General features: G+C 33.5%; 1 protein-coding gene across 9 annotated transcripts in view; it reads right to left on the bottom strand.

Moving 5' to 3' along the window:
* LMNTD1 (lamin tail domain containing 1) overlaps positions 1–13,750 on the bottom strand; it is an 80,126-nt gene extending 66,376 nt beyond the window's left edge. For 2 of the 9 annotated variants that reach the window (XM_063593153.1, XM_055095842.1), the window contains exons 1-3: positions 12,320–12,742; positions 8,766–8,986; positions 5,820–6,000 (exon numbers count right to left, since the gene is read on the bottom strand). In XM_063593153.1, the coding sequence (XP_063449223.1) occupies positions 5,820–6,000; positions 8,766–8,986; positions 12,320–12,408 (491 nt within the window). In that variant the 5' untranslated portion in view covers positions 12,409–12,742. Of the gene's footprint in view, positions 1–5,819; positions 6,001–8,765; positions 8,987–12,319; positions 12,754–13,639 lie in introns of those variants that run through there. The other 7 variants (XM_063593156.1, XM_063593155.1, XM_063593154.1 and 4 more) reach the window with 7 other exon arrangements.
* Between the last annotated feature and the right edge of the window lie 223 nt (positions 13,751–13,973).

The following is a 13,973-nucleotide window of genomic DNA, read 5'->3' as shown; positions in this document are numbered from 1 at the left end:
AGTCTGGGGAGACCAAGGTGGCTGGAGGTCACAAGCAGAGTATCAGACATGGGAAGCTGCAAAAAGAGCGCTGGCGATTTTCAGATGGTCCCCTTTGAGTATTTAGCAGAAGACTGATCAGCACATGTATTTGAGTAAATGCCCCAAGACTGTAGAAAAAGACTATTTTGAAAAGATTAGAAGGAACAGTACTTGAAGCTCTCACAGGGTAAGGAAGTTCCCACAAGCCAGACTGAAAAAGCTCATAATTAATGGGGCCTTGTGTACAGTACTAAGGAGACTTTTGCCTCACTAGTGGAGAATAATTAATAACAAAGTGAAGACATTGCTTTGTTTCCACCTAACAAACTGTAAAAGCTAGTCCTTAAAGCCTCAAACTATTTCCAAGTAACTTAAGTGGGTCCCAGAACAAAACTCAAGAAATGAAAATTCATAGAAATACAAAAATATTCTAGTCCCCAAACAAGGCAAAATCCACAATTTCTGACATACAATAAAAAATTACCAGGCATGCAAATAAATTGAAAAATACAACCCATAACAAGGAGAAAAATCAATAAAAAATGATGCAGAACTGACACAGATGTTAGAAACAGTAGAAAAGGAAAAATCCTTATAACTGTATTTGTATGTTCAAAATGTAGAGACATGACTGAGATTTAAAAATACACTGGATGGGATTAACATAATAGTAGTCATTGCAGGTGAAAAGATCAGTGAACATGAAGACATAACAATATACACCATCCAAAAAGAAACAATCAGAGGAAAAAGTACATAAAAAGATAAAAAATAACAGAGCATTAGTAAACTATGGTACAACTTCAAGTGGCCTAATATATGTGAAATTGGAGTCCCTTAAAAGGAGAGAGGAAGCAGGGACAAAAAATATTTGAAGAAATAATGGTAAAAATTTTTCCAAATTTTTAAAATTCAAAATCTATAAATATGCTAATCAAAAAGCGTAACAACCCCAAGCATAGGAAATTTGAAGAAATTTACACCAGGCACATCATAATCAAATCTCCCAAAAACAATGATAATGAGAACATCTTAAAAGCGGAATATTTGTGCAGACGAGCAAATACAAAAATGAAAGAAAATTTATTAGAAACAATTTAGACAAAAGGTAGTAGAGCAAGATCTTGAAAATATTGAAGAAATGAGAAAAACTGGGACAAAGAGAAAACAAATAACAAGATGGTAGACTAAACCTAATCATATTAATGATAGCCTTAAATGTAAATAGTTTAAATGCCCCAATGAAAAGACAGAGATTTTTCAGATTGGCTAAAAGAGCAAGTCTCAACTATATGCTACCTACAAAACACGCACTCTAAATATAAAGACACAAATAGTTAAAAAGTTAAAGTATGGAAAAATATATACCATGCTAACACAAGTAAAAAGAAAGCTCCTGTGGCTATATTAATATCAGACAAAATATATTTCAGAACAAAGAATATTGCCAGGATAAAGAAAGTCATTTCATAATGATACAAGGATCAATTCATCAGAAGGTTGTAACATTCCTAAATGTTTCTGTTTCTACATCTAATAACAAAGCTTTAGAATACATGAAACAAAAGTGATTGAATTGCAAGGGAGAAATCAACAAATCCACAACTTTGGTAGATATTAATACCCCTCTCTCAATAATTTATACAACAAGTAGACAAAAAAATCAGCAAAAAGACAGTAGACAACACTATCAACCAACGTGACATGGTTGACATGAAACACTCCACTAAACAACAGCAGAATACATATTCTTTTCAAGTGCACTTGGAACATTTACCAGAATAATTAATATCCTGGCTATAAAAGAAGTCTCAGTCAATATAAAAGGATTCAAGTCATACAAAGTATGTTCTTTGACCACAATGGAATTTAATTAGAAATCAATAACAAGAAGATATCTGGAAAATCACTGGAACTGAAAAATCTGTAAAACACTTTGAAACTAAATAACACACTTTTCAATTACCCAAGGATAAAAAAGAAAATGAAAATTAGAAAGTATTTTTAACTGAATGAAAATAAAAATACAACATATTAAAATTTGTGGGATGCCACTAAGCTGTACTTAGAGGAAAGTTTATAACACCAAATACCTGTAGTATCAAAAGAGAAGAAGGTATCAAATCAATGACCTCAAATTTCACCTTAAAAAATTAGGGGAGAAAAAAAAGCAAATAAAGCCCAAAGTAGACAGAAGAAAGGGAATGTAGCCCAAAATGAAAATCAATTAAATAAAAAACAAAAAATAGGGGAAACCAATATAACAAAACACATGTTCTTTGAGGAGCTCAATAAAACTAAATCTCTAGTGATATGATCAGGAAAAAGAGAAGATACAGATGACCATATGAGAAATGAGAAAGGTGATACCAATAAAGATTCTACAGTTCTTAAAAGGATAAGAGAATATTATAAATGACATTATGCAAAAAAATTGGACAACTTAGATAAAAATGGACACATTTCTTGAAAGACACAAACTACCCAAGCTTATGCAAGAAGAAATAATTAGAATAGCCTAATATCTATTTAAAAACAATTTATAGTTTTAAAACTTTACCACAAAGAAATTCGAGGCCCAGATGGCTTCACCAATAAGTTCTATAAGACGTTTATGAAAAAAATTACTTCTACACAATCTCTTCTAGAAAAGGATAAAGGAGAGACTATATCCCATCTCATTCCATAAAGAGTGGAATTACTGTGATACCAAAACAGACAAGGACATTACAGGGAAAGAAAACTACAGACCAATAATCTTTACAAACATTGATGCAAAAGTTTGAAGCAATATTTTAACAAATGGAATTCAAACAGTATAGTAAAACATAAACATTATGACCAAATATTTATGGTAAAAGTGCAGGGATGTTTAACATTCAAAAAGAAAAACCATACGATCATCTCACTAGATGCATAAAAAGTATTTGATACAATCCAACACCATGGAAAAAAGCCAACTTTTTGTTTGTTGATCTATATTTTTTGGTCTCAATTTCATTTATTTTTCTCTGATCTTTATTGTTTCTTTTCTTCTACTAATTTTCAGTTTGCTTTTTTTTTCTTGCTTTCCTAGTTCCTTGAGATGCATTGTTAGATTGTTTACTTGAAGCTTTTCTACTTTTTTGATATAGGTATTTATTGCCATAAACTTCCCTTTTAGTACTGCTTTTTTTTTGTATCCCAGAGATTTTGGTATGTTGTGTTTCCATTTCCATTTGTTTCAAGACATTTTTAAATTTTCTTTTCAGTTTCCTCACTGATCCATTGGTTGCTTGGAACTGTGTTTCTTAATTTCCATGTGTTTGTGTATTTTCCTAGGTTCCAAGAATTGATTTCTGGTTTTATTCCAATGTGGTCACAAAAGTACTTGACATAATTTTTACTTTTTTGATATTTGTTTTGTGGCTTAAGAGAGAGTCTATTCAGGAAAATGTTCCACGTGCTGATGAAAAGAATGTATATTCTGCAGCAATTGAGTGAAATGTTCTGCACATGTCAGGCCTAGTTGGTCTAATGTGCAATTTAACTCTGATGTTTCTTTGTGATTTTTGTGTCTGGTTCATCTGTCCATTACTGAGAATAGGATGTTAAAGTGCCCCACTACTGTACTGCAGTCTATATCTCTGTTTAAATCTATTCGTTTGCTTTATATACTTGGGAGCTTTGGTGTTGGGTGTACAGATATTTATAATTATTATATCTTCTTGCTGAATTGACCCCTTTATCATTATATAGTGACCTTCTTTGTCTCTTTTTATAGTCATTGATTTGTAGTCTATTTTATCTGATATAAGTATAGCTACTCCTACTCTTTTTTGGTTTCCAGTTGAATGGAATAGTTTTTCCATCCCTTCACTTTCAGTCTGTATGCCTTTGTAGGTGAAGTGGGTTTCTTCTAGGCAGCATATAGCTGGATTTTGTTTCCTTATCCCTAAGCCACTCTATGCCTTTAAATTGAGTATCGAGTCCATTTACATTAAGTATTATTATTGAAAAGAAGAACTTATTTCTTGTTTTTGGGTTGTTTTATAATTTGTCTCTTCCTTTTGTCCTTTATTACTATATTCTTTTGTGGTTAAGTAATTTTCTTTGGTAGTATATTTTAATTCATTGCTTTTTATTTTTTGTGAATCTATTATAGGTTTTTGCATTGTGGTTACATGAGGGTTACAAAAAACATCTTACAGCTATAACAAGTTATTTTAAAGAGATGAATACTTACCTTGAATCACAAAGGAAAGAATAGAAAAAAAGAAAGAATAGAAACAAAGAAAAAATCTCTAGACTGGAACTCCATCCTTCCATATTTTGACTGTTAGTTTTCTCAATTTATGTATTTTTATACTGCCTATCTCTTAGCAGACTGCTATAGCTATTACTGTTTTTGATAGATTTGTCTTTTGGGATTCACGCTAGAGTAATGAGTGGATTGTATACCACAATTACAGTTCTGGGTTTTTCCATGTACTTAATTTTATCAGAGGTTTTATACTTTCAGGTGTTTTCTTTTTGAACATTAGTGTTTTTTTCTTTCAGATTGAAGAACTCTCTTTAGCATTTCTTATAAGATAGGTCTCGTGGTGGTGAATTCTCTTAGCTTTTGTTTGGGAAAGATTTTATCTCTTCATATTTGAAAGATAGCTTGGCTGGATACACTATTCTTGGATAGCAGGGTTTTAACACATTAAAAACATTGTCTCATTACCTCCTGACCTACATGGTTTTCACTGAGAAGTCTGTTGCTAGACAAATTCTTTTCTCTCACATTTTTTAGCTTCTTCTCTTTGTCCTTGACCTCTGGGGAGCTTAATTATTATACGAGTGTTTCTCACTTCTCTGTGGCCTCAGGAATTGTCTCATCCTCATATTTGAGTTCTGAGATACTGCTGATGATAATGATAATCTTGGCACTGTATATTTGTTTTTGTTTTCTGGGGTGGCTGGATAGGGATTGAAGACAGCTTGCTTCTACACCACCATTTTTAATAGGATTGCATTTTAATAGAAGCTTTGAACATTTTATTTTGTTCCAAACTGCTCATCATTTTAACATAGTAGGTACTGAATGAAGGATCTGATGAGGTGTTTTTAGACAGTAGAGCAAATGCTTAGGTATTCTCCACTGTTAAATTGTAATAGGGCATGGGTGATTGATTTTAGGAAACATGGCATAAAGGGAGAGAAAATTTCCTTCATATCTGACCCTCAACTCTGATTTCTTTTAGCCATCTAACAACTTCTATCAACGTGTCTTATTACTAGCATTTCAAATTCAGTATGTTGTTCATGTAATAAGTAAGGCATGGTTATATTAATATAAATGAATAGATCATAACTCTTTTATTTTAGTCTTAATATCAACTTTCTTCCTGATCAATTTCTTTTTGCATAGATACTAACAGTCATAAAAATGGATCAATGAAGTAAAAATTTATCTTTCTCCTTCTGTCTTGAACTCAAGAGCTACTAGAAGAAAATATATATATTAGATCCATCTAAATAATTCAACAACGATAAAAAAGTGCCTTGAATAATTGAATTGACCCTATTAGTAAAGATTATGTAGCATTGTTTACTCTGGCATCTTTGAAGAAGTCACATTTCTTGTTTGGTTCTTTAGACCATTATATCAATTTATTTTAATTGCTCAGAAGATGAAACAGTTATATTTCAATGAACTGATTAGTGTTTTAGATAAAATAATGCATATAACTACAGATTAGAACTTTGTTTTCTGCTGATTTATTGGTCCTACCCCGACAGAAGATACTAAATAGTTCAAATAAAATATGTACCTGGAGGTAAACTGGCCAACTTCTTCGAGAATCATAGAAAAGTATTTTAAAGTTTTCTGAGTGTAGTTTGAGTGTGCTGTAAGTTTCTTTGAATCACCAAACAAAGAAAGGAAATAATCTTCTCCATCCCCAATCATGGGTGATTCATCCTGTTTCTTCGGAACTGAGAAGGGGCTGGCATCTTTCAAGTAAACAGAAGAAAGAAGTAACCAGGAGAGAAGTAAATAAAATGACATTAAAAGGACCTAAAGCCATTACCTTTATTCTCTGCTTCTACAAAATTATATTTTTACATTTTAATATCACTATCAAACTTAATGAGAATAGTTAGAAGCTTTAAACAAAAGCCTATAAAATAATCAGTAAGTGGATATTTATAGTGACATCTTCAGTTCCTAAAGAGTATTTCAGTTATCTTAAACAATAAATTATATCATTAGAATAATGACTATTTAACTGATTATTTAGTTGTACTAGAAGCATCATCAATTTTGAAATAGGGAAAACATTTTAGTCTGTCAAATTTAGATATGTTACATATAAATATAGCCTTATTCTACTTCATGTATGCTAAAATTCCCAAATGGCTACCCATAAGTTAAAGCCTCATATGAATCCTTTCCTGCAATGGTTAGTACTCTTGCCAGGTAAAGACTTAAACTTCCTCTATTTAATTAAAATACTTTATTAGAAAGATAAAGTCATGCTTAATCAGATTCTAGTGTCCTATTAGAAGTTTGCTCTTTTAAATCCTCACTACTTTGATTCAAATACAATATAGGTTTCATAATTTTAAGCATAAAGAGCCATTCTGGACAAATCTAATAATATATCCGCAAAGAGGGAGTTACATTACAAAGACGCATTGTGATGAAGTGGAAAGAACAACGTGTCTTGCATTTAGACAGACTTGTAATTATATTTCAGTTCTGCCATTTACTAAGCCACGTGATGTAAATTTTCCAAGTTTCCGTTTTCCTGAACATAAAATAAAGATACCATCACCACCTTGTGTAAGGAGATAAGAGAGCTGGAGATCATGTAAGTGTCTAGCATAATATTTAATATTTATCTGCTAATAAATGATAGCTATTATTACAGTACAGAGTTTTGGTTAATGTGACTCTCGGTCCAAAATCCTCAAAGGATTAAGACAATCTAGAGTTTAAATCTTACATCTTTAGCAAAACCAAAACAAGGTGAAAGATATAAAGAAATAAAATCATCGTTTTTAAAGAAGATTCCTCAAAGTATTTTGTTGAGAAAAAAAAGCATTTGGAATTAGATTAGTTCATTCTCAGTCAAGTACTTCCTTAATCCTTAAATTCCTTTGGGGAAGGATAATATACAGCATCTTTCTTAACAGCTCATCTTGAGAAATAAAAGCCTTGGTATTCCAAAAGAAAAGAAGACACATTAACTTTGGTCCCAGTTGTTATTTTGTCTAGAACAAAAGCTAACAATGAACCAAGTGCAACAAATCTCAGTGAACCTATACATCTATCTAGAGAAGTGGAATCTACAGTAATGGAAGGAGAAGACTACATCCCAATTCAGCTCCCATAAGGGGAAGCCACTGTATTTCATTTTTTTGCCCCATTACAAGGAGCCAAAGTTTAACCCAAATATAGAACATATGCCATGATGATATAATGATGAATGATAGAAAATCTTTTCTTCCCAGATCTAAAATTTGTATTTTCATTTTCAGTATATGGGTTTTGGTCATCCTAAAGGTCAATGTAAACTTAGGAGGTTTCTTGGGAAATTTTATACTTGTCATACAAAAAATGAAACATAGGGAATCTGACCATAATGGCAGGAGAAAAAAAAACCCTATATAACCCATGTCAAAGATTTTTTAAAAATATCAGAAACAAAATGAAATATATTAGAAACAAAATGAAATATAGATGAGGGGCAGCCAGGCTGTAAATGGGCACAGAATGTTAGAGGATAATGGAGGCATCAGATAGTCACTGGACTATTTGTGCTACCAGTTTTGAAACTTGAAACTTGTTAGTTGATTGGCAATTGAAACACAAACCCCAAATCTCATCTATTTTAAAAGAAGGTGCTTACAGGTACGTTCAGATTCATAACTAATGTTTATTGAGTATTTATTATGTGCTAGGTAATTTTCATAAATATTTAATCTTTAGGATAGCCCTGTGACATTTCTATTTTAATCCCCATTTGCATTTGTGGAAAATGAGATGCAGAGATGTTACGTACTCTACCTGGTGCCTAACATTGTAGAAAAACAGTAGGTCCTGTGTTTCAAAGGATGATAGTGTTTTCAGTAAACCACGGAAACATACCCTCAAAGTTCCCTAAACATGGTGAGAAACAAACACCCTAGAGCATGGGTATTGCTGAGCACATTGTTGATAATAGTCAAAACTTTACTTTTTCTGATCATAGTACTGTTTTCATTTTCCTTTCCTTCAAGTTCTCTTTATTGTTTTACCATTTTCTCTCCATTATTTTATACCTACTTTATGTTACTTCTTTGTCTCATCTACCTGTCTATTCATTACTTAAGCCATACATCTCGTAAAGGCACAAAATACACAATCCTTCTGGTATTTAATCCTTCTGGTAGTGTTCAGAGGAAGGGCAGTTAATGCTATACATTGTAATTTTTAATTCTCTAGCAATTCTAATGTATGTTAGCGGTCAACTCATGAACCTTCATGATAACTCAAGATACCTTAATTATAAGGATGATATATTTGGCACATGCATGTATGTGGCCTGAATTTAATACCCCAGTTCTAGGATCAGTGATGACCATAGTTAAGTTACTTTTCATAAGATGCTAGGAAGTTAGCATTTTGGGGGAGTAATAATAAAACATCATTCTGACTGAGAGTCATATATGCAATCTATTGAAATATAAGCTTTAAAAGTACTCTAAAAATATGGGTTCCATATTTTGCTTACCCAAGCTGTTTTCCACTCGGGAACAGCTACCTACAGTAGCTTTAGAAGTCAATTGTCCAGTTGTTGATATAGTTACTCTACTAATCTGAGGACTAGACAGAGAGTAACCAAGAGGCATTCCACTGGAATTTGAAGATGACAATGGCAGTGTTGTGGCAACTGAACCCAACATCTTTGGGGAAAAATGTACTAAAGAATATACTCCAAGTTTGTCTTCTCTTCTGTGTACAAAAAATATAATAAATTAAATAAATAAATAAGAAAGTAAAAGTGGCTGTGAATAAAAGAAGCATGGGCTATTATTATTACCAAGAATTCTGCTTTTCAAAGGTAATATGCATCCAACACAAGCACAATAACATCTTGTATTTCTAGTTTTAACAATCTAAATAAAACACTTTATTATCAATTTGTTGTATGCTTTAAAAATATTTGAAAATTAACAAATTTCTATTGTAGATAGTTCTGAAAATGTGTAAGTAGAAAAAAGATAATACTAATCATTACAATGCCACCAACAAGACATTTTACCATCTCCTTCCAGGCTTTTAAATGTATTTTTTACTCTAAGTGGAGACTTCATAAGCCATTTATACCTCCACTTTGATCACTTACCATTATTTTCCCTTTCCATTATCATAAAATCATGATTATAATTCTGGTTTAATATATCATTGTTTCCTATATGCTTTTCCTTTAATTCTTGTTGCTGCTTAACTAACTTTTCTATATTAATTAAGATTGTTTAGTGAATGTCTGCCTTCAAATAAACTGTACATGTTTGTGTGTGTGTATGTGTATTGGAGGGAATGACAGAATAGAGGGAGAAGAAAGATCATTTTCGTGTACTATTTTTATAAGTGAATCTTACTATGAACAAAGATTTCCTTTTTTATATCTATAGGAACATTTGTTAACTAGTGCACAATCATTTGAACAAGGTTCATAAGCTTCAGTACAATTATTTTACAAGTTAAACAACACTTCATTGACATGAATCCTGAAAAGACTTAGGACATTTCATTTTATGAATCACACTGAAGCTCTTCCCAGTGACCTCAAAGCAATTTTTGTGGGTGCATGTGTGTATGCATGCGTGTTCAGTGCTTAAATTGTGGACAAAGTCCTCCAATCCAAACCCTTTACTCTGAAAAATGAGACAAATGGCCAGTTCAGCCATCCCCTTTCTGGGGGTCCACATATCTATCCACTATAAGTCAGGAACTAATTATTTTGCCTCCATGAATTATCTCTGTTTTGATCTATTTCCCAAAGCTCTTATAAAGTTATGTTAGCCAACCTCTCCTTGTTGTTCTTTCAGGTTCTTACAGGAGAATGAGGGCCTGGAGTTTCCTACTCTGCCATCTTGCTGCTGTCACCCTCAATATCTCTGTTTACCAAGAGGTATTCACAATCATTTTGTTCTACAATGTGAAAGTTCCTTTATCAGAAATCTTATACCTGGAGAGTTTTGTATTCAAAACTAGACTGCTCTTTAATGTGCCTCTCAGCAGACACAGACATCTCAGGCAAATTTTTAAAATAATTAAATGGCATTGGCTTTGAAAATGTCACGATTACTAGCCCAGTGCTTAACAAGCATGTGCACTTAACATCCTGCTGACACTCCAAGCATTCATATTTGTCAGAAAAGCTCTAACCTATGAAGATACACTATTGAGTATGACCGTAGAGGTAGTGGGAAGGAGACTTTAGAGGTAAATTGTCAGATTACAGATATTTCATCTGTGTTCAACATGAGACAGGATTGTAAGACAGGACTTCTCCCTGACATTGACTACAACAGCAGAGAAATGTAGAGAAATGCTTTTCTCTTTCAACATTCCTTACATCTGGGCTTCATAACAGACTGGCTATTCTTTTCAGCATGTTCATTTTATAAGATCTCAATTTTTTTCCTCTAGTAAAACAATAGCACTTTAAAATAAATTTAATTCCACAGAAGACTCCCAAGAAGGCTTAACAAAATCTTTGCAATCACAGAAACCTGTCCTGGAGCTATAGGGTGTTCTTATTTTGGTAGGTGAATAAGAAATTTTTTTCTTCTCTTTTCTTTTCTTTTTTTTATGAGACAGGGTATCTCTCTGTCATCCAGGCTGGAGTACAGTGGTACAATCATAGTTTACTGCAACCACCAACTCCTGGGTTCAAGTGATCCTCCCGCCTCAGCCTCCCAAGTAGCTGAGACTACTGGCACATGGCACTATGCCTGCTAATTTTGAAAAAAATTTTGTAGACATGTGGTGTTGCTATGTTGCCCGGGCTGTCTCTAATACTCCTGGCCTCAAGTGATTCTTTTGCCTTGGCCTCCCAAATTGCTGGAATTACAGGCATGAGCCACTATGCCTGGCCGAATAAGAAATTTCTAATGGCTGCACACATCTTTGAAAGAGCTGAGACATTTCAGGAACAAACTCGTGTGATACAGCCCATCACCTGAACCTTCCACTTGCCTACCTATTAGTCTTCTTTTGGAAGATGAGAGATTTTTCTCAGTGCTTAGTTAACTTTCCCTTAAGCATAAGTAATTTTCTAAGCCCCTTCTTGGTATCTCACTCCCTCCGTAATTGATTAACATTAAACCAGGGGCAGTTACAAAAGCTCAAGTCTAGCATTTCAATGTTACTTTGGGAGACGCTGCATTGATAATATTGACGACAATCATTTCTCAGAGGACCTCTAAGAACAAATATTTAAAAATGGACTTGGACTGAACAATAAACATAGGACTTGTAGGTCCAAAGTAACAATAGCTTTAAATTATGTATACTCAATAAGTCAATTTTAAAGAAAACATTGGAAAACCAATGGTAATGCTTTAGTTGATGAATGATTTATATTAAATGTAAAAATAGGGATTATAATTTTATATAACATTCTCATGGACATTTCCAAAACCAATATTCTGGTAATTTTTTTGTCCCCAGTTCTGTAAAATAGTTCTAGAAAGAAACTATTTCTGTAAATTGCCTTAACATATTAAATGGGAACTTTGGAGGCCAGGCGCGGTGGCTCACGCTTGTAATCCCAGCACTTTGGGAGGCCGACGCGGACAGATCACGAGGTCAGGAGATCAAGACCACGGTGAAACCTCGTCTCTACTAAAAATACAAAAAATTAGCCAGGCGTGGTGGCGGGCACCTGTAGTCCTAGCTACTCCGAGAGGCTGAGGCAAGAGAATGGCGTGAAACCGGGAGGCGGAGCTTACAGTGAGCCAAGATAGCGCCACTGCACTCCGTCTGAAAAAACAAAAAAACAAAAAAAGGGAACTTTGGATGGAATCTCAGCTAGGTCTTATACTATGGAGATCTGTCCAGGTGGATTTTTATACTTCTCAAGGACTAGAACCTTATAAAACAGTAGTTGTGGAAGTAGTTGTATGCTACAGTCCATTATTTCTAGAAAATTTGTGAGATATATTCTAGTTCTAACTGGTTCATAAGAGTATTGAAACAAAAGAGGTCAAGCATGCCATCATTCGTCCTCTATAATTCAGCTCTAACTCTGCTTCCATCGCATCTATGCATGCTCACTGTTTTTGTTTCTCATTCTTATCTTCCTGCTCATGGACTTTATTCTGCATTGCCTCCGAAGCTTCCTGAATGTCTTGTGTATCTCTCATCTTGGCTAGAAAAGAAGTCTCTTTTCTTTCCTAGGAAAGCAGATCATGACATCAGATGATGAATATCGCTGAGGTTCAAGGCAGATTTTTCTTTTCAAAGTGACCTCACCTGTTAATCCAACTACCTTCAAGCATCAGCCAGGTTTAATAATTTCTTTACCAAACTAGTACCAGAACCACAATTCTCATGAGGATATGTAAGTACCAACATAGCCAATCCTGATCTTGGCTAAGGATGTCGGACAAACCATGGTGCAGGTGTGTAGCATTCACTGGAAGCAGCTTGAGAGGGCAGTAACTTGGCAGAGACCTTTATGACTACAGTTGTTGCATCTGGCCAACACTGCCTCTTAGAACTGTGAGGTAATGTCTCCATAGTAACCAAGTTTCAGTTTCTGAACAATTCCTATGTTGATGCTGTACCTTCTTTGCAGTTTGAAGACATTAAATAAAGTAATTTGCTCTTAGGAAAGCCATATCTTCCACTAGACTTTGCCACCAAAATTATTGATATCTTGTTTTGTATTTCTAAGAGTCAAGGCCAGTATGTACATACTGGGGAAATTAATCACAACTCTTTTCTTCTTTTTTTTCTTTCTCTCTCTCTCGACAAATACTTTGAGCACACGGAAACAGCTAGGCAGCAAGAATAGAAACCATAAAACTTCAATGCAAAAAGAAGTCTATTGGTAGAAATCATAAAATCAAAGCCAGAACACCTAAATTCTTCTCCTAGTTATGCCAGCAGTATGATTTAGAAGAAATCACTTAATTCAGTTTCTCCTCTGTGTAAAACACTCACACTTAATGTTTCATGATAATGATAGTATGACAATAAAATTAATAAATATGAAAGTACATGATTATATACAGTAATAAGATATATAAATGATGATTACTGGATGAGTGAGCTTATTAAAAATAGTTAATAAGATTCTACTATTTCTTAAAAACTGGCTAGGTACCATGAATAAACAATACCTGCTTTCAGAAATAATACTAAAATATCTTCTAATTTAGATTTGAAAATGATTTTTAAAGACAATAAAGTAACTGTTTTAAAAAGCCAGAAAGAAAAAGTCAAGACGTATAACACATAATAAGGTAAGTTAAAGGGAAGTAAACGTTTGACTGTATTTCCTCCCTCTCAGAGATGAAGCACAATTCCTTATGAACATTATGGGCCAATTATGTAAATATAGCATCAGAAGGTTTATAAATTTTTACTTACACTTAGTAAAGAATTAAAAATGGACTTGTCATTTCTTGTCACTCTCCCAGTCTCCCTACCTGTACCAGTCTGGATGGCTTTCTAGCTGTTAAAAATTTCTCTACTCGAACTGCATATATTAGCATAAAGTCATTATGACCTCATTGGTTTTATCAGAGAGCCTGCTCATATTTTCCAACATATTTTGGAGAAATAAAATTCTGTCAGCTGAGAAAAACTTTTGAAGGCTTTGAAGTTGTGAGTGTTTCAATACTCATTCCCCATACTAGACATTTTTCTTATTTCCTTTTCTTAAATTACTGTATATATGCAATGAAAACCAATTTCCTCTTTT

Source organism: Pan paniscus, chromosome 10 (assembly GCF_029289425.2).
Source record: "Pan paniscus chromosome 10, NHGRI_mPanPan1-v2.0_pri, whole genome shotgun sequence".
NCBI lineage: Eukaryota > Metazoa > Chordata > Mammalia > Primates > Hominidae > Pan > Pan paniscus.
Note: the sequence above shows the minus strand (reverse complement) of the source record. Positions and strands in the feature narration are given on the sequence as shown.